General features: G+C 47.8%; 1 protein-coding gene across 1 annotated transcript in view; it reads right to left on the bottom strand.

Annotated features, from left to right (window-relative positions):
• Window positions 1-25,885, bottom strand: part of dym (dymeclin) — a 43,298-nt gene that overhangs the window by 6,000 nt on the left and 11,413 nt on the right. Inside the window, exons 9-16 of the mRNA XM_076043659.1 lie at window positions 25,461-25,646; window positions 25,181-25,359; window positions 23,519-23,644; window positions 23,314-23,427; window positions 23,102-23,196; window positions 19,586-19,685; window positions 6,648-6,830; window positions 3,734-3,847 (exon numbers count right to left, since the gene is read on the bottom strand). Coding sequence (XP_075899774.1) covers window positions 3,734-3,847; window positions 6,648-6,830; window positions 19,586-19,685; window positions 23,102-23,196; window positions 23,314-23,427; window positions 23,519-23,644; window positions 25,181-25,359; window positions 25,461-25,646 — 1,097 coding nt within the window. The remainder of the gene's footprint in view (window positions 1-3,733; window positions 3,848-6,647; window positions 6,831-19,585; window positions 19,686-23,101; window positions 23,197-23,313; window positions 23,428-23,518; window positions 23,645-25,180; window positions 25,360-25,460; window positions 25,647-25,885) is intronic.

Raw genomic sequence — 25,885 nt, 5'->3', positions numbered from 1 at the left:
CAGACCTGAAACAACACACACACACACACACACACACACACACACGCACACGCACACGCACACAGACCTGAAACAACACACACACACACACACAAAGGGCGAGAGAGACGGTTGAATGACGCTGCGCTGATGGCCGCCCCTGGGCTATTTAGCCACATCTTTTAACCTCTTTTTTCCCCTCCTCCTTTCAGTTGGTAATTTGCATGTCCAGCCTTTTGTCTGGCTCCTTTTTAAGTCCTTTAGGTAAACAGGCTTTTTTGTTGCCACGTCGCCCCGCCGCGCCTGAAACAACAAGCGGTTTCGCCCTTCTTTTTTTTTTGTTGGTAAAGTTTGCCGGTAGTGAGAAAATATTTACTCTGCCGCGGCTCGCCAAAGCAAAGCTCGAGGGGAGAGGAGGAGGAAAAAGAAAGAAAGAAAAAAAGAAAGAAAAAAAGAACGAGTCGGTGACCACATAAGGTCGGATAATTGTCAAAGACATGATTCAAACTGAAACGCCTTCTTAAACGTTGATAACAATAAAAAAAAAAACCAAAACTGGGGGATTAAAGGATGGTAAAACTAAATTTCTGTTTCCATCAAGTAAAAAACAAAACAAAACACATCCCTTGCATTCCTATAAACTAAGAAAACTCTCTAGAATGTCCAAAGAGTTTTTGCAAAACGGACACGAACTTCCTGGAAAATGACACGACAGCCCAGAGGAACCCAAACACTTCTTTAATTGTTTGCTGCCAGTCATGTTCTGAACGTCTCTGTGGGGATTTATCACAGCGTCCGAGCATTTGTTCGTTTGTTCGTCGACGTCATGCGGCTGGAAGGAGGAAAGAAAAAAAAAAAGAGATATAAATAAGTAAAATTATACAGCGCTGGAGGCCGTGATGGATGGTGATTTGACAGGCGGAGAGCAGAAGGACGGTGGAGAGAAGTTTCTCTCTCTTGATAATGCTGAACTTCATGTTGGCAAGCAATACATCAACATTGTTTTCTTTACATTGGAAAACACAAAATCGGATCCTTGTATCCACGTGGGCACCGTTTGAGTTGTGACAAAAGACCACGGAAAAGATTTTCCCCCTCTTTCACATCAACACTGTCACGGTGGATCAAAACCATGACATTCAATTATTAGGATTTTGATCTATATTATACATATATACTGTATATATAGATAGATGGATAGATATTCATTACATGCAGCGTAGTGAAGCTGCCGTTGTCTCCCTTCATACCGGGACCATCATGCACAGAGAGAACTAATGAAGACGCCGGCGCGGCTTCTAAAAGCTTTTTACAGGTGTAATAACCAACTCGTCGATGAGTCCACGCCACATTAATCCCAGCTATGGATTTTTTTTCTCTCCCCTCTCCCACGCCGGGAGCCCGGTCGTAGAATGAGCTCATAAAATGGCGGGAAGCGTGAAGGGGAGAGACAGCTGTTTGTTTGAGCGATGGCGCCTCCCCGGGGAGATGTCGCCGTGCTTCGCGTGGGCCGGCTGAGTCGGGGAGAGAGGAAAAAGAAAAAAAAAAAAAAAAAAAAAAAAAAGCGCTCGGATAACGAAAGGGTCGATGTGAGACGCAACGACACACAAAGAGCGGGCGAGCGGGCGCAGCAGCCGCACGCTTATCGACGCACATATGCCATGGATGTATTATAAGAACTGGATACCGGACTGGCAATATGACGGTGCACCGATTTCTTCTCCAATGGCCATTCGAGGTACTGCAGCAAAAAAAAAATCCCATGGGCACAAAAAAAATATTTTTCATGGACAGCAATACAAAAAATAAATGCTTTTAAAATGGCTAAGATGAGCCAAATAGATGTCATGTGAGTTACAGAGGCATGATGGGAAGTGACACTACTGCACATGCTCTATGGGCCCATTAATGAGAAAGTCAAAAAAGTTTTTCAGCGCATACGCTGGGTGAGCACCTTCATCGAAACGAATGGGCCGCCATCTTGGAGTCTGGGGGGTCCACACACACGCACACCAAGCCCCCAGGATCCAATATGGCCGCCCATTCATTTCCATGTAACTGCTCACCCAACGTATACGCCAAAAAAGTTTTCTACACTTCCACATGTGGCTCACAGAGCGTGCGTGCGCACTTTGCACCATGCCGTTGTAACTCCGGCGATACGTCAGGAGGCACCAGCCAATCAAATTCTTTTGCTGTAGTACCTTGAGTGGCCACTGGAAAAGAATTGTTGTTCCGCCATATTGCCAGTGTGGCATTCAGTTCTTATAATACAGGCGTGGGCAAACCTTTTTTCTTCTGTGGCCACAATGGGTTCTACAATGAGACTCAGGCGACTGAGCAGGAGCAGATGGATGGAGAGTTTTTGGGGGATCCACCTCATAGGAGGAAAAATGATGGGATATGTAGAAAACATGTGCTTTAATGTCAATCAAAAATGAACAAAAGCAAAGTTACAACAAATGATGTGTCTTTGGAGCTCCACGGTATTTATCTCATTATTCAAATGATTCACACTGAAACACTGAAAGAACAGATCAAATACAGTTATTTTCTGACTTACTTACTAATATTATAATTTCTTCAAGTTGGGCGGGCCACATTAAAAAGCTAGGTGCGCGCGCACACACACACACACACACACACACACACACACACACACACACACACACACACACACACACACACACACACACACACACACACACACACACACACACAGTCTCACCCTCAACACAGGTGAGTGAGCGCACAAGTGTGCGCCACAGGTGCGAGCAGCGGCCTTGCTGAAGGACGAGGCAGGGTGACCCCCCACCACCACCACCACCACCACCACCACACCCCAGCTTCTGTTGCACCGCCCTGCGGCTGACGGCTACATTAGCGCGGCGAGGTGGAGGGAGAGGAGGAGGAGGAGGAGGAGCGAGCGTGGCCTCGCTCCGGGGCCTCGCCTTCCCCCTCCTCCCCCCATCGCCATCCCTCTTCCCACTCCCGGCTGGCGTGACAAATGCCTCGCAGCCAGCCGCCAAGTATAGAACATGAAACACATGATGAAACGTGCAATTAAGAGCTTCAGCGCCGGGCGAGCAGGCGAGGAGGAGAGCCGGGCGAGGGGGCGGGGCGGGGCCGGCCGGGCCGAGCGACGGGCCGCCGCTTACATATTTCCCGGCTGATTAATGGAGGGGCGGGGGGAGGGGGAGGGCCCGGAGGAGGGAGGGGGAGGAGGTGCCAGGAGTGGCGGGAGCGGCGGGTAACGAGGCGCCGTGGCAGATTTATGTCCCGCCCCCTTCCCCCTGATCATATATGCCCCGTGACAAAGTGCCCCCTAGCGCACCCAGCACCCCCTCCACCACCACCTCCCCCCGTTCCCCCCCGATCCCATCTCCTTGAAATGTCATTACATGTTCGCGTGTAGCCGGGACGGCCGAGATGGAGCGGCGATGGACATTAATGCTAATGAGAATTGGGTTGCGGCCCTTTGTCTGGCGTCCCCTCGGCTCTTTACATCCCTTCCTCTCTCCCTCCCTCGCTCCCTCGCTTCCCAGGCCCCATCTCTCACCTGTTCCGGACAAAACTCATTCCGTCGCCTTTGCACCTTCGCCGCTCTCAAGCGTCACACATTCCACTTCCTCCTTTTGTTTGGCTAGCTCGTATTTCATCTTGTCTTCCCCAACAGTCCCATCAATCGCATATATATATATATATACTGTATATACAGTAAATGTGTGTGTGTGTGTGTGTGTGATGGGTCTACCGTCAGTCTGTCTGTGGGCAGCGCCTGGGCTCCTTTCATGATGACCTCCTGGACCCTCTCCACGGACAGGTCGCTCCCTGCTTGTTCCAGACGGTGGCTGAAGAAGCCGATCACCTGTAGGTCACGTGATGACAAGAGTCGGCCAATCATTCATCAATGCATTTCCTTTTCATTTTCCTGTAGCCCGGGAGCATAAAAGACACATTCGGTCTGAGAGCAGGAGACAGATTTTTCTTGTTTGTCGTTAAAAGTTGGCTTCTCCTCATTTGGAAAAGCGGCGGCACGCCTGCATCTGTATAGACATACATTAAACATGGGGTTCTTATTGGCCGTCTCTTTCATCATCTCTTGTTTGCGGTGTTTGTTTATCCCTTCTTTGCCTCACATAAATGCCACAAATAAGCCAAAATAGTGCAAGTTTCAATCTTCAATCTTTTTTCGCTGGTGGTTGGAATTTCCTTACATTTCATTTCCATAAACTCCAAAGTGACGTTCGGAAGGTTGCTGGAATTTGTTTTTATGAAACATCCCCCACGCGTGCGGGCGAGGCCACAGCCGCGCTGCGCCGCTGCCGGTCGACACGTCTCACCATTAAATCCCGTCGCCTGTTAAAATTCACAGCAACTTGTTTCATCTTAATCTCGCCGAGGCTGGAAAGCGACTCCCGGCTCCGTCATTAAGCCCCTCGGCTCCTCTAATCCTTTTGTTTGGAGCTGTCACATTGATGTTGCGGCGGCCACGCCCTGTATGATGACACCAGGGTGCAACGCCGAGATCAAAGTTGGTACATAGTGGCACCGCGGCGCGTATGGACGGGTTTCAACACGTAAACAATGGTGGCGGCGGAGGCTGCGATCGTTAGGACTCGCTAACAACCACAACGCCACTGCCGCCTTGCAGCCCGAGCAGGAACGTGAGGCGGTTTCCATTTGATGTGGGACAACTTTTGCATCGACGGCGGGCGAAACGCATCCGTGTTGTGCTGTTCCTGGCGACTGCCAACGGCTCTGAATGGCAGGGATGCAGTTTGATTTGAACGTCACTCCGGCGAATAATACTTTCTAAAAAAAAAAAAGAAAAAGGTTCGCGCAGATGACGACCAAAATATCCAACGCTGGCTCGGCTCCTCCATCCAAAAAAAAAAATACATACATACATACATCCATAAAGTAATTCAGATTACAAATTCACCATGGGGTTGGAAGCGTGTTGCGTCCCACTTATAATAAGCTCTCCACTGGAGCTCAAATTATCTGATGCCTTCTGGGCTTTATCCCGAACAGCAGATCAAGGAAGCGGTGTTTCCTCCGCCGTGCTGTACGCTCTTCCCCGGAGGAATGCTTGTTATTTGACAATTTAAAAAAAATAGAGAAAAAGGAGAAGAAAAAAAAAAACCTCTAGGTATTACTCATTCTTTTTAATGCTTCTCTTTTTGTGAAACCAACATTGGAAAATGCGTCTACGGGCAATGCTTTGCTTCGGGTATAGTTCAAACGCAACGGCGGCGGCCCAGCGTGAGCGTGCACGTGTGTGCGTGCGTGTGCGCCAGCGCCGAACATCCATCTAATACTAATCTCTTCATTAACTCTTAAGGCCTCCCGCACGAGGTTAATTTAGAGGAGCGCTGCATCCCCTCAGCCTGGATCTCATGCCGGCGCACATGGATTTTTTTCGGAGGATGGCCTCAGGGAGGCCGACTTAACTGGGGGATTGTGGGTAGCTTGCTCCCCTCATACTCATGGATAACTGCAAAGCCCATGGCAACACGGCGAGCCCTCCCTCCCTCCTCACCACCCTCATCCATTACACATAGACGCCCCCCTCTCCCCCCACCCACACTCACACTCACACACACACACACACCAAAGCTTCCTTCCCTCTTCTCTTCCACTAAGGCCGCTATCAATGACGGCGCTCCCTCTCGTCGAGTTCCTTCCTCCCCTCCCCGCCCCCCCCCGCACACCAAACAGCCAATGAATATTTGACACGGAGCCTCTTGACACAGGGGGGCTGATTAATTCATCAACGCCGCTCCGGCTCCCACAGTTGGTCGAGTCTCACACAGCGCTTGACGGAGGATGCGCTCTCTGCCTCGCAGCTCCCACCTCGCTTTCGAAACTTCCCCCGCTGGCGGACTGAGGGCACGGCTGTTTAGCGGCGGCCTTCTAATTAAGTGTGCAACCGTCGATTCGGTGGTATCGTCTCGGCAAAAAGTCTCTCAACGTCGCCGCAGACGTTCAACAGCTTATTATTTTACTAGCATTATTTTTTAGGGAATATTAATTCCATATTTGAGTTGGAAGAAACCTGTTTAAGGTATCTAACTGTGTTAAACATTGCATATGACTGTAAATGAATATACCTATGATATTTTGACAATGCTTTGTGTGTCATTATTTTGATATATTTGCTTAAAAACGTATGCTGTCAGAGCACAACAGTATAACACAGGTGTGAAGATTTAGGCCAGTTCGGCTAAACAGAAGTCCAAAATAAGCAGTGAAAATGAAGATAATCGTGACTAATCGACTAATCAGAAAAATAATTGATAGATTCGTCGACAACAAAAATAATCGTTAGTTGCAGCCCTACTTCAAACAGTAGCTTCTCGCGAAGAAGGGTTAGATTTTTTTGTTTTTTTTTAACATTTTTTGGGTTAGCTGGAAGGAAAGCAGAGCGGACCGCAGCTTTGAATACCCATCATCCTTTGCGATCCACTTGCTTAATCTGAGCGACTAAGCGTTTGTGAAATCTGACACTTTTAAATCTGATGCGAATGCGATGACTAAGAAGGCAAATGAAGGAAAAGCGGCAACACACCAACAACAACAACAACGGCGGCTCTTCCTTTTCTTCTTCGCACGTAAAGTGTCTTTTTGAAGCCAAAAAATAAAAAATAAAAATAAAAACTGACCGTGTCCAGGTTCTGCATGATGTCCTGGAAGGACGGGTGCGTCCGGAACTGCTCAAAGAGCTCCCGCTTGTAGAGCAGCGCGTACACCAGGTTGGGGTTGTGGTGGAGCGAGTTGCACAGGCAGGAGTTGATGATCTCCAGCATCATGCGGATCACCTCCTCAATCACGTTCAGGTCCTGGGCCTGCGGGAGGGGGGGGGGGGGGGGATGTAAAGGTTAATTGGTTTCCCACAACACTGCTTCCACACGTAACGACTGTTTTTATTTCTCCCTTCTTTTAAATGGCTGCTTCCTGATAGACTGGTCATCAGAGGTGGGGGGTGGAGGGGGTGGAGGGTGGAGGAGGCGGGAGGTCGGGCGAGGAGGAGGAAGAAGGAGTGAACGATGCAACCAAGTTGTCAGTCAAGGTCTTGAGGGAGTGACTGATGGGTGACCTTGTAAGACACCGACCGGGTCGTGTCACCGCGTGTTCCCTCTCAGGGGAGGGGCGGGGAGGGTCGGTGCACGACAACCACAGCCAGTGACAGTGTTGGGCGTGGGGGGGAGGGAGGCGGAGAGAGGTAGGAGGCCAATAGCTGCTGCGAAACGCGGTGGAATTCAGCAGGATGTGGTTGGAGCTCGGTTGTCGGGAGGTGAGTGAACGTGTGAGTGAACTCTTTCCAAGGAAATGTGTGAAGTCATGCGCTGACGATGAGTGCGACGAATACACCCGAAATCAGTTTATGAGGCAGTTTCCCCAAACGGTCGCAGCCAAATATTCCCGGCTCTGTGGGGGAGTGTATCCAGGGGTCAGACTGACGGCGCCAGAGAAGCAAACTGCACAGCATGAAGGCTCTAATTCGACAATCCTTGTAAAGACCTTTGGACTTTACTTGCTTAAGAATATATCAGCTTGTAGGAAGGGAAAATATCTTTATTGTATTTTAGATGCTGCGTAAAGTCAACTTGTCATTTTCACTGCAGTGGTAACAGAGAAAAAAAACCCAAAAAACTTCCTTCTTGTGTTTTTTCCACTACGAGAAGGGTTGGCAGTTCCGGGGAAAATCGCTTGGACGGATAACATGGAAATCTAGGCAGCAAAGAATTATAATCTGATCATCCGCTCTATTTGGGGAACGTGCGGTTGTAAGAGCAGAATGTCTGAGAACAGAGATTCTATCAGACATTGTTCTTGATTTACGGCGCTCACAACAACAGACAGACAGACAGACGGGCAGACGGGCAGACAGACGCCACCGTGACAAGATAAAGGCCCACGTGGTTCCGTCCGCGGCGGCGCGGAAAGGAAGCGCCGGTGAGAAAATGAATAATCTCTGAACAGAGATAGACGGAAAGAAACCCGTTGGCGATGACTTGTGGCTGACGAATCAGCCAACGCAGTTTGAGATGGCGCGATTTCCCACGGTGTGACGTCGGCCGGGCACAAGTCTGGGAGATCTTTTATGCAGATGGAATTAAAGATAAAACCCTCATGTGAGAGATTTGCTTTTCAAAACAATAGAAATGCTGGACAAACAAAGAGGAAGCAGAGGAACCGGGCTGACTGCACACTGGTGCGACAGCGACAGTAAAACTGCTTGCAACAACCACGACAACAACAACAACAACAACAACAACAACAAAAAAGGACACCGGCGGAGAATAAACAAAGGAACGGCCAGCCAATCAGAAAGTAGTCTTCCCTCAGATGTACCTCCCCTATAAACAGCCTGGAGGGGGAAAGGCACAGTGAGGCCTGAACACGGCTCAGACAAAAGTGCATCATGAGAGAATTCAGGTGTCACGGACGTCCAAAGCTGCTTAAACTTAATGCGATGGTGTGCTAACGGAATAAGTCCGACGCAGGAATGCCCACTAATGTGATACACATACACACATACGCGCCAACATGTTCAACATGCATCAGCTGCGTTTTTTTTTTTTTTTTATATACAGGACATAGTACAGTACTCAGCAGAAACTTCCTAAGGGGTCAAATCTTATGCCTTGAAAATTTGCCTTTAGGTAATTGCAAGATCTGCGATATGCATTAAAGTAACTGGCTGAGCAAGGCGAGTTAATCTTTAATGTACAGACGTATTAAAATCAGCAAAACCGCTCTGCGGCTAAATCGTAAAAGCTGGAAAAAAATTTTTTGAAGTGCACCGAAAGCCCCAGTCAGTCAGAACTCAACCCAGCCCACCTCACCTGAGGACTGCCCACAGTTTTATCGCAGCAAATCATAATGGATACCGTCAAGCTATGGGGCTTGGCAACTGAGATGGAGGTGAGGTGCTGCTGTCTCAGCTCGTTCTGTTTGGCTGCATCCTAACGTGTCTGTAAGTGACGTTCTCCAGAATCATTCTGATTGGCCAAATACATCACAGAGGCATGATGGGAAGCGACACTGGCTACGTTTCTATTACCCCTACAATTGTGCGAAACCTAAATATCGCAATAAAAAACTGGTCATGGAAACGCCTGAACTTCGAAAAACCTCTCAAATATGGCTAAAAGGTTTATACGCTGTCAGGAGGTGGTTTTTCCCAGACGTATCGATATAGAGGTATATCACAAAAGTGTCATGGAAACACTTTGATTCACATTTACACGTCAGCGGACGTGTAAATGTGAATCAAAGAGAAAAATATGACAACCATACTGGACAGCAAACAAAAGTAAACAAACAAGAGCAAACACAATTCTCGTAAATGTTGCGGGATGAGATTTTACGAGAATTACGTCTCGTGACAAACCCGACAGTTCAACCTCCGATCAGTGCAAAAAAAACAAACAAAAACAAAACAAAACAAAACATTGGCCGCGACGAGGACGCGGAACTACTTTATCTCGCCCGCGCATAAATCAGGAGGTGTCACACGCACACATATGTCGAGGAGGAGGAGAGAAGGGAAAAAAAAACTCTTGTCAGGCTGGAGGAAGAAGGCGCGCGGGTGCTGAGCTTTTTTTTTTCTTTTTCCTTTTTTTTTGCGGGCGGACCTAAAGAGGCAAGACGCGGGAGAGCCCCGGCCGTAATGAGGATTGATTGTACGTCTGGAGGCAGAGGTGGCTCTGGTGCGCGCGACTCGGCCGCCTGGCTAGACCTGCTCAGCTCCGCTCCGCAGTGGCAGCCCATAATTAGACAGAGAGCAGGGGGACAGATATGGGAGATGAGAGAGGAGGGGGAGGAAGAGGAGGGAGAGGAAGGAAGACGGTAACCCAAATGGAACAAGCTGAGGTTTCTTTTTTTTTCTTTGGGGTTACAGAGAGAGAGAGAGAGAGAGAGTGAGAGAGAGTGAAGACGGTGGTGACGGCGAGACAAAAGGAAGGAGTGAGAGGCAGGAGCAGTCAGACTGACTGACGGATGGACAGACAGACTGACTGACTGACAGAGGGAGGGATGGATGGAGGGAGGGGGAGGGGGAGGGATGCCTGGTTTGTTTGTTTGTTCTCCCGCCACTCGGCACCCAGGCTTAATGAGATTAGCCTGGCAGCGAGAGACAGAGAGAGAGACAGAGAGAGAAGGGGAGAGAGAGAAAAAAAAATGCCACACTGGGGAATTCAGGTCACATGGAAATAGGCTAGCTAGACGTCTGCCCGGCACCGTGTGTGTGTATGTGTGTGTGTGTGTGTGTGTGTGTGTGTGTGTGTGTGTGTGTGTGTGTGTGTGTGTGTGTTTGTCAAGAGGATGGGATTAAGAGGTCCATGTTCTACTTGAAACCCAGACAGGATTTAAATATATTTTGCTTCTCTCCCGCCACTTCCCCCTTCGATCTCGTGCACTTATTCCAACACTCCTGAATAATAATAATAATTATTATTATTATTCTAATAGTGATAATAAAAACAGACGTCTGCAGGTTGGACCCAAAAAACAAAAACTACACACAAAAAACCAGCTGCCATCTGACTGCGTGAAGCCACCGCAGCCTTTCATTCTCCCCTTCCTCTTCTCTTCTCTTCCTTCCTTCGCTTCCTCCCACCGCCTTTGTGCCGCGCTGCCTCTGCCTCTGCCTCCTGTCACGCGCTGCCGTTCCCGGCCTCCCCGCATTGTCATTTAGTCACGAGCGCTCGCGCCGCTTATTTAGCGTCTTTTCCTCTCCCCCGCCCAGGAAAACACCGGCCTCGGCCGCGAGCCGTGTCATTAGGCCTCGACCGCCCAAAAACCCAGCAGGAAGAAAGAAGCCGCCCGGCGTCGCTGTGTGTTTCCACAAAGTCCGCCCCCTCCTCGTCCCCCCATCTGTCCGTAGATCGTGCCGCCAACACTTATGCACGCTGAGGTGCAAATGTGTTCCGCCCGCAGGTGTGTTTAACCTTTGTCGCTGCCCTCCACGAAGAAATTATCATCAGTGTGCAGACGTCGTTTTTTTTTGTTTTCTTTCCGAAGGAGAGTTTTCTCGGCTCCGCGATGCGTGCGAGTGCGTCTAGACGCCTCGTTATTGCCGTGCTTTTCATTATACAAGTGTGTGTGTGTGTGTGTGTGCGCGTGTGTGCGCGTGTGTGTGCATGTACACAGGCGCGGGAACAGGGTGTTTAGCAACGCAGACATGCAAATCCCCCGTAAAGTAGGAGCTGGCATCATTAAACCAATAGCTTAGCGGTTCCCTGGCTGCTCCCACCGTGTGCTGTTGCAGGGCAGAACAAAACCAGACGTATTAAGAAAGCGCGCGGCGACAAAAGGCGAAGGCAGGAAGGCAAGGACGGAGCAGACAGGCGGAGAGAGGGGATGGGGGTGGGGGTGAGGGGTGGGGGCAAAAAAAAAACAAAAAAAACAACCCAGAATGATCCAACAGCACAAGAGAAGGAAAAATATGAGTGTTTAATGTCTTACTATCTGAATAGGAGGAACATATTTTTTTAAATATTTTATTTAACCTTTATTTTACCAGGAAAGTTCCCTTTGAGATTAAAAACCTCTTTTCTAAGGGAGTCATGGCCAAGAGGCAGCAAAATTTAAGCATTTCAGCAATTCACAATCAACAGTAATATTCTAAAGAACAGCCACAATATGAGGAGGTTGTCTCAAGTGCTCTTAGTCTGGATGTAAAGGCATTTAAAGAATTGAATTCAGTCAATTTCCAGCCTTTCTGCAACACGCTCCAAGTAGAAGGAGCAGAGTAGACAAAAAACCCTTATTCACATTTCTGTGCAGGCAAATAGGACTGAAAGCAACAAGTAATCATTTGGGTGGGTCAAGATTGTGCATGTGACACAAGCATCTTGGTATAAAGCTGACAAACCCAGTCGAGATTCACTGGAACAGGAATAAAAGGGATTTTCTTTTTTGAATGCCTCTGGTGTGAAAAGACAGAAAGATATGAAGAGCAAAAAAATGGCTGAAATGAAGAGAAAAAGGAAGAAAGACCACGTGCGCTGGCAAAGAGGGTCAGACTGGCTGAGTCGCAGCAGCCCGCAGTCTCTTTTGGGAGGTTTTCTTTTTTTTTTCTTTCAAAAATAGGTCAGTGTCTGACCTGCATTATGGCTCCGCGTCCATCTCATCACATTGCCACCACTCTGCAGAGCGCCGGCTTCCTCGGAGCGATCCGCCCAGCGTCGGAGTAATCATTTATAGGCGGCGAGAGTCAAATGTGGGAGCAACCTCGACGGAAGGAAGTCCCCCCCCCCACCGCCCCCCCGTTTGATGACTGCATCCCACCGCCTGTGCGGAGGAAGTCCGGCGCATTTCTGGGCAAACAGCTCATTACGAGTGGCGATAAGCAAAGCTACGCTTGAAGGCCGTGTCGGCAGCGGGAGGGCCGACGGGAGCCAGAAAAACAGCGGCGGCGTTATCCGATGACACGCGAGGGAACATGATCAAAAAAAGATAAAGAAAAGGAAGAAGCTGCAACAGCACTCCGACAGAGAGGTGGGCAGCGCTAATTGATCCGCCGCTAGCTGCGCTCTACTGAGGACAGGGGGGGGGGGGGACCCGTCGGAAGCAGCCAATCATTAGGACGGCGGAGCACCTGCCGCCCGCAGCGGTGGCACTCCCACGGCCCCGGGATAAGCACGGAGCGGCCGGAAAGACGGACGGCCTCCGAGGACGCCAGGAGCGGAGCAACGAGCGCCGGCGGCTGAAGACGGAGGGGGGGGGGGGGGGGGGGGGGGGAAGCGTAAACACGGGGGTCAGGTCCCAGCAGGACGCCGCCTTAATGAGAGGAGCACCCCACATGCACGCGCTTCACTGTCATGAATCACGTAAAAGAGCAGCGTCGGCCCCGCCAGGTCGGCCCCCGTAAAGCTCAACCTCATTAAATATAACATTTTATTCAGAGATAATTAACCTTTTCCAAAGACCGCCGAGGAGCAGCGGCCACCTCCACCCGGGCGCCGTCTTTATTTATAGGGCAGGTGAACACTGTAGCTCTAACACCGGTGTTCTGACTTATTACAAATTATACTGGTACTACATTCGGCTGAACACAAAGGACAACTTGGCCCGAGCTGCTGCTGCTGCTGCTTCCTGCTGTTGCCAAGAAAAGACACCGCGGGGAGGGAAAGGGAGGGAAAAAGGCTTCAGGTTGGAGCTTTTTTCCTTCCAAATGGATGTGAGATTTGAGCCGCTCTGAGGCCCAGTTTACCCGAAGACGGGTTTCTCTGAAAACGCACAAACATTTATGTGGTTCGAACTTGCGTTTACATGAAGCTGGTGTTTTCACTGAAACCGCACAGACGCACTCTTTTGAAAACGGTCCTCAGGGTGGATACGTCCGCTTTGCTCGAATGTGTTTTTTGGGAAACGCTGATGTCACAGCTGTGCGCCCCGCACCCGCCCTGCTACCCAGCGACCGTGAGGCGCAGACAACCACTCACAACAACCATGTCGGGCAGCGGACTTGTTGCTGCTACTAATGATCAGCCTGCAGGCTCCCATTAACCTCCACTACAACAAGCCGCAAACAATAATGAACAATAACGCACGGTGCTCGTGGATTGTGTGCAAAGTGAAAGTAAACACAACAAACGTTTGATTTTTTTTTTTTTTTTGTCTTTTGGGTCGGTGGACTGGGATGTTGAGGCAGGAAACTTAAATGACAGAAAAATCTTAGCGATTTTGACTGGCACGACTCCCAGTCAACCGTAACATGCACCTATTTAGGCTTTGTGTTCTAAAAAATTCAAAGCAGAGTCGTTTATCCGCGCCGTCTTTTCACACGCATTCTTTCTTTCTGTTCTCAGTGGCACTAATGTTGTTAGCGAGCTGCTGCTTCTTTAAACACGACGTGCTTCAGGTGTTCTTCTTCTTCTTCTTCACTCAGGGAGTAAACTTGCAGCGCCACACCAGGCCTGGCATAGGTACTACATCGTTTTCAGTCCTTTTTTTTTTGCATACGGCTTCGTTTAAAAGCGTTTTGTTTGTCCAGTGCGTTTTCGAAAATGCGCGGTTCCAAAAAAAATCTGTCTACGTGTAAACGGCCCCTTAGTTTTAGATGCAGTTCCAGGAGCATCACACATTTGAATTTCATACTTGTAACGTTTATTCTGGAGCTGGAAAGGAAAATAAGTAATACGTCGACTTGTCACTGCAGGCTGACTTTCCACATGTGAATTTAAAACTACTAGACTGAGCTGCAGGGGTGGGGGAGGCTTGTTGGGGGGCATTAACGGCTCGATGTGGTATGAAATTGAAGGGGAGTGAAACGTATCGGCTGCCGTTGCCGTCTTTATTTTCCTTCCCATCTCTCCCCTCCGGCTGCCGTTTCCTTTACCTTCAGATTTGAGGGAAGGCCGGACGATCCGAGGCCGTCAACATCAAAAGGCCCCGGGAGCAATTTGGGAAATGTTACGCCGCCGCTTCAGCCAATCAAGTGAGGAGACTGACGATTTTTTTTCCCCCCACTCCACGCCCCTCTCGTAGTCTCCATCCTCACCGTAGAATTAGATGAAACGGCCGGCGGAAGCAGTTTCGTACTTAAAGCGATGTTCGAAGAAAAAAAAACGTGGGCTGAAAATATACGATACGCCCGTTTGCGGGCGGGCGAGTCGAGTCGTGCGGAGGCTACGCTCAGCACATTCATTCCATTAAAAAAAGATTCACGTGGGAGAAAGGTCACATGAGGATGGGGAAAAGCGAGACGGCGTGAGGAGTGCACGCATTAACGTATTCGCCGCTGACGGAGACATTAATAGATTAGACTTCCTGCTCATCCATATGCTGCTGCCGCCTTCAAGCCGAGTCGCATGAAACATTTTTTCTTCCAACTTTTCCTTTTAACTATCATATATTCAAGTCCAAGGCTGAATCAGAGGTGTCAGAGCCCTGTATGACATCACAGAGGGCAGACTTACACAACAGACTGTTTTGTTCTTAGGAAAAGTGGTGCTGAGGTAAAACGGGGCGGAAGATTGACGTTTCTCGAGATGAGAAATTACTGTTGGATTATTGTTATAATGCCGCCAAATTAAAACAAGCTATTTCTAATAAGCCACTTTTTTAAAATTTATTTATGTATTTATTTATTTTAAATTCTTATTACCGGAGCTCTGTGGGGGGATTTTGAAGGTTACATTCCTTTAAAAGCAGAATTTGAGTCATCGACTAAAAGCATTTCTGCGTCAATGAAAAAAAAAATTACAGTTGAGGTTTGAGGAGAAAAATAACGATGTGTAACAGCATGAAGAGCCGGTCAAGATGAATGGCATTTGATTAAAATCTACAGAAATACAGGGTGCCAAAAAATTTTATTTTTTTTTATATATATATATATATAATTTCGCAGGCCAATAATTTTGGCAATTCTTGTTGAAATAACCTCCAATTTTCAAAGAATGTATAAAAACAGATCAATATTTTATATTTAATGTCCTATTTTTGTTATGTTTTCAGATTGAGCCCTGCCGTTCCCACCGGCATGCGGTTTTTTGGGACACCACGTATATGTTTTTTTTTTTAAAAAAGAATCAACTCAAAAAAACAACAACAAGTCTAGTCAGTCGGTTGGGGGCTGTGGATTTTTCAGCCTGATAAAATGGCGGCAAACACCACAAAGGCCTGATGATAAACAGAGGGTATATTGTTTGTCGCCCGGCTGATGCGGCGTCCAGAGGCCTCGGCCGCTTCCCTCCGCTGGAGGAGCGGCGCTGCAGGACCAATGTACACGCCGACTCCGGCTATTAAAAAGAGATCACAGATTGTGACTCAACTAGCGCACATAAACACGTAGACAGGGTGGTCCAACATGCTCCTGGCTGTGTGTGTGTGTGTGTGTGTGTGTGTGTGTGTGTGTGTGTGTGTGTGTGTGTGTGTGTGTGTCTGTGTGTGTGTCACTGTTTATGCTCCCAGCCGGTGGCGGTGGTGGTGGTAATGTTACTTCTGTGCCTCTTTGTCTGTTTACTGTTGCACAATTCTGGGAAGAGGCGACACACACGCGCGCACACACACACACACACACACACACACACACACACACACACACACACACACACACACACACACACACACACACACACACACACACACAACGCAATAACCGTGCAACAACAACAACACACACTACATGTCATTGCACATGTCTCCTAACGAGCTTGCGCGCAATCAAGAGCCGCAGACAGCGATCCGCGGGGCCCCTCTGCAGAGCGTCCCCGCTTCGGTCTGGGAGCCTCTGGTCTTCCCTCCGGGGGCTCGAGGGGCCCCGACCCTTCACTCTTCTCCCCGCTGACGCTAACCAGACACAGCAGCGCAAACACACAGGACCAGGGAAGGGGGCGGTTGGTGTTTGTGTGTGTGTGTGTGTGTGTGTGTGTTTTTCTTCGTGCGCACATGGGCCAGGCGACGAGGCAGACATCAAAAGGAGGAGCCGGCCAGATCGGAAGAGCGGCGGGCCGAGACATTAACGCAAAAAGAAGAAGGAAAAACAAAACAGCCGAACAGCTTCGACCAGCTGCCGAGCGCGTTTGATGACATTTTTTATGCCCTCCTCTCCGTCTCTCTCCTCCTTGTAAAGACAGCAATTACACCGTCCAGGACAATCCCACATTAAACAAACATTAGTTCCCTCGCCAGAGCCAGACTGGGCCACATTACATTGCTTCCAGATGCTCGTCGCAAAAAAAAGAAAAATCCAGCGTCTCTCTTCGCAAGAGAGTGTCTTCTGCCTGCCAGTGATGCCCCCCACCCCCCGGCACTTCCTTCGCCTCCGTCTCCCTCCGTCTACAGCAACGTCCTCTTTTGGTAGAAATCAGCACGGATGTTAACCCAGCGATGACGTCATTTAAATGTGAGCAGCAAGAGGATGAGAGCGATGGAATAAAGCAAACAAAATCTTGACATCAAAGCAGCGTTCTGTAGTTTAACATCACCTGTTAGGAACATCTACGGATAAAGTGGTTGTAAATTTTTTTTAGCTTTTATGGGTTTGTCAGCGGCTCCGTATGACACAGCTGCCGTGTTTGGCCTGCAACTTATTCTGCCAATAACGCTAGCTGCGATTCCATTACCCCTAGAAATGAGCAAAACCTAAACATCGCAATAAAAAACTGGGAATGGAAACACCTAAACTTCAAAAAAACTTCTCAAATATGGCTAAGAGCTCTTGACGCCCTCATGAGGTGGTTTTTCAGACGTATCGATATAGAGGTATATCGCAAAAGTGTCATGGAAACACCTTTTCGCATTTACAGTTCAGCGGACGTGACGTACAGGGTCATGTGACCAGTTCACTTCAAGTGAAAATGGCGCGTTGTGTTTGGATGGAGGAGGAGATGGAATATTTTTTTTTTTACAAGTAATCAAAGAGAAAAATACAACAACCATACTTGACAGCAAACAAACATAAACACACAAAAGCAAATGTAATTTTTGTCAAATCTTGTAGGAAACACCTGCAAATCGCAGTGATAACAAACACTCAGTTTCACACTGCTGACAAACACGTGTACAAAACATTTCTCTGTCCTGAGGCCAAAGCATTTTAACTGCTTGTGTCTCACACTTTTGACAAAGAAACAATGGCAATAAATCTCTAATCTAATCTAATCTAATCTAATCTAAGTATGTAGTTGGGTGGAGCTGCTAGCCACTATAGTCTAATGCTAACTTGTTGTTAGCATTAGGATGTTGTTGGTGTGAGTTCACAGTGCCAGATATGTTGTGCTCGGGGACTAAACAACACTGTTGTGCACATTCTGGCTGAGATGATTCTTCTTCTTCTCCCCCCCGTTTGGCTGCGAGCGGCGGCCGCACAAACACTTGTAGGTGTATATGGGAACCAATGTCACGTCGAGGTAGTATAGTCTAAGAATCAAGGATAACGGCTGTCTCACAAACGCGAACCGGTTCCTTTTGAAATGACCCAGACTGCATGTCAGACGCTATTCTAGGAAATATAAATAAAAACAGCAAAAAAAACATCACAATTCCCATGGAACAAAAAAAATTGCATCGTGCCCTGGAGGAACACGCTGAAATGGGACCAAGAGCAAGAAAACTGCTGTGTAGGACACTAAACACTTGACCTTTGGCCATGTGTACATGCACCGTGCTCGCACCGTGATCGCAAACAGGCAAATTGAACGCCTCTTTACGGCGTCGTTCCTCATTTCAAGTCGCGTGTAGTGAAGTAATTGAACAGAGCATTAAAACAAGCCCTGAAGGGAAGCGCTCGGGGGAAAAAAAAAGAAAGCGCCAACGACGGATATGCATGCATGTGTGCCTGAGAGATGCCTCATCAGACAGTCGACGCACGGTTCGGGGAGCACTCAAAAACTCTCACGTTGGCCTGACACCTCGGGGCATCCGCAGGGACCCTCCGATACATCAGCATCCGGCCGACACTCACACGCTCACAACCATATGAATACAATCAGACCAACCAATGCAATCTAATACAAAAGCCAGGAGCTTTGCACAAAAGGAATCACCAAGTTTCGGAAATGTTGGAGAGTTCAAAATCTCTACATCATCACACCAACATCAAACACTGATTGCAGCGCTGTCCTCGTTTGCGCAATTAACAAACTACCAAAATTGAATTGGATATTAACGACCAACTCGTCAGCTTTAATGTTACTTTGGTGCCGCAGCGAACGTCAGAGCAGAGCAGTCGGTTTTTCGGCTCAACACTTTGATTAAATATTATTCTGCAAAGGGCCGACTCTGTTTCCATCAAGGATGAAGATGACGAGGACCGGAGCGTGCGCACGTGTCCTGCGGCTAAGAAAGCCTGATGTGTGAACATGTGATTCTGTCAAGGAATTGAAAAGAAGAAGAAAAAATATAGAGGCTGCAAACTGTTGACATCTGCCAGGAGCAGAGTGTGGAGTTGTCAGAATAATTACATTGAGGCGGGGAGGGAGGAAAGAGAAATTCCACGATGGGGAAAAGACGCTCCGAGGTAGAAGAGGTGCGAATGCAGCGCAATCATGTTGACAGACGAGCGGGATTGAAAAAAAAAATAAAAAATCATCTGGTTGTCGGGAAATGTGTCAATTAAATTCCCCGGATGATTATTTATTTAACGCCACGGAACGCTGCCGCTCAATTGAAAACGATCAAACTTAATCAGATTCTTGCGGAAGCCCTTAGCAGTCACGCTTTCATACGTTTTTTTCTCCTTCATTTTCACGAGACAGCAAGATCAATAGATGACTCGACGTCTCCAGAAAACAAAAGGAAATTTACTTGTTATCTTGGAAAAGCCGAGGGTAAAAAAACTGTATGAGCGATTGAACGCTTCGGGCTTCCATAGACGGGACTAAACTTCAAAAAAAAAAATAAAAAATGTGGAAATCGTTAGCCCGTGAGAACTAATACATTGTTTTGTTTTATTATGAAATGTATTGTTTCTGAAAGTTGCTTCAGCATTTTATTTAGTCACTCTCACTGAAAAACTGAATCACTGCAGAAAGCCCAACGCGGCCTGATTCGGCACTCAATGATAAACAGCGCGTGCGGACCAGATGAAGAGGGACGGAGGCTGCAGCGCACAGTCAGTGGGTTTGCGTGTGTGTGTTTTACTCACGTAGTCGGGCAGGGCTGCGTTGTCGCCCTGCCTGCCTCGCAGAGACTGCGTCGCCTGCTCCAAAACCTTGTTGTGCTTCTTGGAAAGCAGAGCAAACAAGCTGCGCACAGAGAGAGAGAGGGAGAGAGAGGAAACAGAGTCAGAGCGGCGGCACAGAGCTCTGCAGCAGGAGGCCAAACCATGGATGTATTATAAGAACTGGACACCGGACTGGCAATATGGCGGTGCACCTATTTTTCCCAGTGGCCACTCGAGGTACTGTAGCAAAAAAAAATCCCACGGGCCCAAAAAAATCATTTTTCCCATTGACCGCGATAAAAAAAATAAACGCCTTCAAAGAGGCTGACAGGATGACTGTGACCTGAAACGTGATTCATAGCAAATCTTTCTATTGTAGATTTTTCAATTATGGTCTTTTAGTTGTTTAAAAAAATGATAAAAGCCAGAAAATCACCAGAAAAGAGTTTATTCCCAGCGTGACGTCACAATGTCGTATGTGCTGCTGTGTCTCGGACACCCAGAACAGTGGCTGTTAACCCGATGAGCTGAAGACAGAATACAATGCTGAAAAAAATGATGGAAACCTTGCAATAAAATCCTAAAATCCAAAAAATATGACAGCCTTGAGACATTTTAGATAGAACTGAGTGCTAAACTTTCAAAATCATAACTTCGAAATTACAAAAAAAAAAATAGATTAAAAACACTTTTTTTTCTCCCCCTTTAAAAGCCTATTTCTGAATGCACATGTACAATGCGCGTCGCCTCCAGATGAAGGGGACGGTCGGTTACTTGGCTGTCTGACTGACTCACTTTGCTGATTGTGTATTTACGGGCTCGTGGAAAAAAAAACGGCCAGACAGCGCGTGACGGATGGATGGACGGACGGAGACATACATCAAATGTCCTAAAGTACGCTTGGGTGGCCTTGGGCTGCGAAAGGAGTGGGTCAATACACACACACACACACACACACACACACACACACACACACACACACACACACACACACACACACACACACACACACACACACACACACACACACACACACACACACACACAGAGCAAGAATGAACTAATTCCCTCAGGGTGTGAGCTAAATCATGTATCATTTCCTGTTTTGTTGCGTATTTTCTAGACAGGCCTTATTCACCAAATGTGTACTTTTTTTTTTTTTTTTTTAAGCGTGTTAATCAATTCTAAATAAAAATTGTCCAAAAAGTTCAAAGGCCAGGGTTGGAAGCGGCGCGCACAGAGGTGATCTGAAGCCCCTCGGAGCTACACCTGTCCTTCTGTCAGCGCGAGAACGCAGCGATCGTTGTCGGGGCTAATTGGCCGAGTGATGGCTGAGGCCAGGTATCAGAGCAGCCTTGTGAGGCGCTCCTCCTTATCTGCGGACCTCATGTCAAAAGCCCCATTAGCGGGCCGGCTGCTTAATGGGACCTGTTGTACTATCTGGTCAGTATTTCCAATGAGAGACCACCAACGGATTTCCACCTGGGTGGGTTTTTTTCTGTCTTTCTTTTTTTTTGCGCCTTCCTGCCCCGAGCGCCAGTATTTATGCCGAGGCAGTGACAGATCCGACTCAGGACGTGGTGACTTGGAGGGATTTCCACGCTGCTTGACTTACCCAGGAATCATTTATGTGGCTGAGGTAACGACAGACACGCCTCACTGTGACACACTGGAAATGTAAAGCTGTCCTGTTTCCATCGCTTCAAAGGATTCTGTGGGTTCTTTTAAAATCTGAACACACACGGTGGTTTTGTGCTGCGTCGGTGCTTTAGCCGAGGCCATTTATCACTGAGCTTAGATTATTTATTTCGCTATTATTACTGATATCAATAACTACATTGTAGATGGATTCTGATTCGTCAATTGATATTGGGTGCAGTGTTTTAACCGGCTTCTACACAATAACGCAGTGACCTGGTTTTTTCCCTGACTTTAATGGCAATAAGCAAACCCAATGCCCTTCAGACCATTTTACAAAAAAAAAACCTTTGATGTAAAAACCTTTCAAACTTCTCACTGAATGAATTTCTTTTATGCCTAAATTCAGGCATCCATTAATTGTCCAGCAGCCCCTCAAATTATAAATTTGGTCTGCAGAGATTTTGCACCCTTAAATCTAACCGATCACTCTGGTTTGCCATTTGTCATCTTGACTTTTAATTATTTATCCAAGTGTTGCGCTTTGGAGTTTTTGCACTGGGAAAAACAAGCAGAGATCACTGTGAAATTAGGGGGGGGGGGGCATAATAAGCAATAAACAATTTAATGGTGGATTTGGAGGAAAACATTTCTCGAGTCGGCGCGCACTAAATTAAAGAGTGACCCGTCAAGGGGCAGGCTGACATGACGGAGGAGAGGATGAAATAAAAAAAGAAGAAGAAGAAGAAAGAATCAAGCCGGATTCTCTGCCGAGCTTCAATTAGAGAGCAGAGTTCAGCTTGCGGCAGACGCAGACGGAAAGTCCTGGTCGCAATTTTCCCCCCCTTTATCTTAGTCAGTCGGCGGAGCCCAGCCCTGGCCATCACAGTCATCATCATTATCATCAGACACGGAGTCAGTAGCGCTACATCATCGCTGTGCAGACATAAACACATTCACAGACGGTGTTCCTCTTTGCCTCAAAACAGCAAGGAGAGAGAGAGGGAGGGAGGGAGAGAGAGAGAGAGAGACAGAGAGAGACAGAGAGAGAGTCGGAGATACGCAGGGGGAGACACAGGCAGCGAGATAAGAGGATCCTTGACTCCGTGCGTGCCTGTGTGTGTGTGTGTGTCTCTCTCTCTCTCTCTTTAGGGAAGAAACATTCTTTCCTGTGATGCTGGAGTTCACAACACTTGATCCCTTTGTGTATTTGTGTGTTCGGGTGTGTGGTTTTGGGCCTTGTACTCTGAGTCGTCTGTCTGCTCCTCGGCCAAAACCTTTTTCCTCTGTAACCTCATGAGCCATAATGCTCTCCTCCACACACACACACACACACAGGCGCAAGCAAGCGCGCACGCACGCACGCGCACGCCACTCCCTCAATATTTCATTCCTTCGTCTCCACTGCTCTGTTGAGCGCCAAATTATATAACATTTAAACAGTCTGTGCTGTTTGAGCATGAATCATTCAAAAGAATGAGTGTTCTGGTGTATGAATGAGAATTTCCATCTCTGCTCCCTGCTTTGGAAGCCTTGTTTACCTCAGACAAACATCTAGAGGGTTTCTTTCTTGCTCTTAAACTAATTTCATTCCTAACATATCTAGCGTTTTTATGTAAAAGCCAAATTTTCATCCTTTTGAAGAAACATGTAAAGAGTAAAAGCCAGAGAGGAAGCAGCAATTTTCTGTTTCTGCGACACTTTTTTTTTTTTTTTGCTAAAAAAAAGTGATGTAGCTACATAACTGCGAGCAGTCTAAAAAAAAAAAACCAAGTGTTTGAAAGGGTTGCATAGATGGTTGTAGGAATGAATGGAACCACAGAATGAAGCCCTGGGCTGCTGCATGCAGCACAAGCTCACCTGATGATGCGCTGGGCTGCGTACTGGTGGAGACAACGGAACTGCGCTGACATGTTAGCCAGCGCGGCTAAACAGTTGGTGTGCAGGTATTTGTCCTAAAGAAAAAGAGACCCGTTAGTTCCTGTTGATGACTACCTGTAAAAAATAAATACCATATCATTTAACTATATATTACTGTTTACTCTAGATATAGAACCTAATATCGAACCCACCCTTGTTCGGGTCATGTTGAACTGGATGGTGCGGATGACAACCAGGATGAGCAAGCTGCCGAGCGAGATCTCCGTCAACGATCTCTCCGTGTACCAGGTGATGTTCTTCAGCACCTGCGAGACGAGGAAACGGTGAAGGAAAGCGGCGGCGGCGGCATGCGCGGACGGGCCGGAAAAAAGATGCATCGAACGGCGTCCAACCCACCACCTCGTGGATGGAGCGATTGAAGGCGTCGTCCTCGGTGAGGATGAGCAGGATGATGAGGGCCATGTAGACGTGATGAGAGTTTCTGTCCTCCACGTGGTACAGGATCTCCAGGATGGGCAACACCTGAGAGGGGGAATGAAATGTTGAAGTACCCCTTTAAGTTAAGGCAACTGGACTTGTTCTTGCCATCTTGCCCCGCTGGTTTTGGTCACTGGGAAAGGAGCCAAACGGCAATTGTTCACGCGTGGACAATTTATTTACGTCACACTTTGCATCCGCTCGACTGCACGCACCAGCAGAAGTGAACTCCAAAGTTTGCGAGATGAGATTGGCCCACGACGGGACCTGAAGTAGGAATCCTCCGGCGAAGCGTGTGCAGTTAGCAGTTGCTGCAGCGAGCACGGAAAAAAAACACGCCATTGAGCCGCTCTGCTCATTAAGGCGGCGGCGGCAGCAGCGCGGCGGCGCTTTAATACTCGGCAGAGCCGGCGGCTAGACCTGCCGGCGGCTCCCGATGTAATGAGCTCAATCCAGACCTGCTAATGACAGGGTTTCATTATGGCGGCTATGAATACGGAATCGCACAGAAAATGTCACGCCGATATCAGGACTAAATTGATCCGCAGTCTGCAAAATATGTACATGAAACGTAACGGATGGCGCTCGTCTATTATCACGCACGCAGGATTTAATGACTTAACCGTTTCTAATTAGTTTCGGATGCCAATTAATGGCGTCCGTCACAGACAGTGCATTTTTTTTTCAGAAGTCAGACTTTCAACACGACAGCACGTCGGCGGATTTTCATTCATAAAGCAAAAAAAAAACCAAACAAACAGCCTTTTATTGTGCAAAGACGCTGCCTGCATTCATTCACTCGGCTGGAAAGAATAACTGGCGCCGTCCCACATGGACAGAACAGCACCAGCTGCCAGCGCATACATGCATCCTCTCTGTTTACTGAGCCGTGGCATTGGTCTTATATGGCCGCCGCCTCCCGGATGGCGCAGTTTGTTTTGTTGGGGATTATCGAGTCACACATTGATTCATCCTCGACGCCGCGCTCGTGCTGCAGGCCTGCAGACCAGTTATTAAACGTCACTTTAGGTGCGTTCATGCTGAGGGAGTTCCCGGTAAAAAACAAAACAGGAAGAGGGGAGGGGGGGAGGGGAGGGAAGGGTTTGCAGAGCTCCCACCCACCAGCAGGGCAGGGCGTATCGACGCAAACATCAATAGCGTTGATAGCAAGGTGAGTATTGGTATCGGATCAATACCTGCATGATGACATTGATACTTTCGTTACAGTTTCTCTTCTTGTTAAATTTATATTTTCTTACGTTGTTGTTTTTGTATTTTTGCAAAACTATGCCTGTTTGTACTCACATTTCTTTGCATAACGGACTTATGTTGCACATTATATATTATTATTTCTGTTATTTTGTAATTTTATTTTATCTCTCCTGTACAGATATTTCTTATATTCTTATATATTTAGTAAGATTAGGCTTTTTTTTTTATATTGTTGTTGTTTATCAAGCGGCAACTACCTCAAAGCAAATTGGTTTTAAGTGTAAAACTAACTTGGTAATAAACGTGCTTCTGATTCGGACTCTGTACCAAACCCCCCTTCCTCCCTCAGTGTCGCCCGCCGCTACCCACCAGGTTGTCCATGTCGGTCCTGGAGAGCATGTACGTCTTCATGTTGGAGTTCTGGTGAAGCAGGGTGTAGAGCAGCAGCGTGGCCTGGTCGGACCGCTGCTGCTCGCACAGCGCCGTGTACAGACTGTTGAAATTGATCTGGAAGGAGTGAGGCTGCTCCGCGGACAGCGACGACGTGTCTGCGGTGGAGGAGTAGGGGAGCGGAGGAGGAATACATTAAGACCGGGACGCACGCACTGCACATTTGAAATCCAGCGACAAACCCCCGATTCGCGTCTACCTTGCGTGTTCCTAAAACAGGTGATGGCCTGTCGGTAGGGGTTGGGCCAGTCGGGGCCGTCGGTCAGATTGGCTAGGACGAGCAGTAACAAAAGGCTCTGATTGGACAAGGGTAAAGGGTTTTGTTCCTGGTCCACGCCCGCTTTGCTGCCGGCTCCGCCTAAAGTGAAGACGCTCCACAGCCCACCTGGACACAGACAGAAAGGTTCATTTAGTCATATTATGACGTTTACTTTGTTATCTGAGGCCTGTATTAACCAATGTTTGTCACCTGGATGCAGCAGAAAAAGAAAGATAAAATCGATCCCTGATCTTTGACACATTCCAGATGTAGCCGTTCCTAAATTCTTTGGATTAATTTCACTTAACAAGACCTCAAATCTCTGCTTAAGATTTGTCAAGCATATGCCAGCTTGTGCGTCACCC

This window comes from Nelusetta ayraudi, unplaced genomic scaffold (assembly GCF_046127955.1).
Source record: "Nelusetta ayraudi isolate G7.1 ecotype Tasmania unplaced genomic scaffold, CSIRO-AGI_Nayr_v1 ptg000076l, whole genome shotgun sequence".
Lineage (NCBI taxonomy): Eukaryota > Metazoa > Chordata > Actinopteri > Tetraodontiformes > Monacanthidae > Nelusetta > Nelusetta ayraudi.
This window is presented reverse-complemented; position numbering and strand designations above follow the sequence as displayed.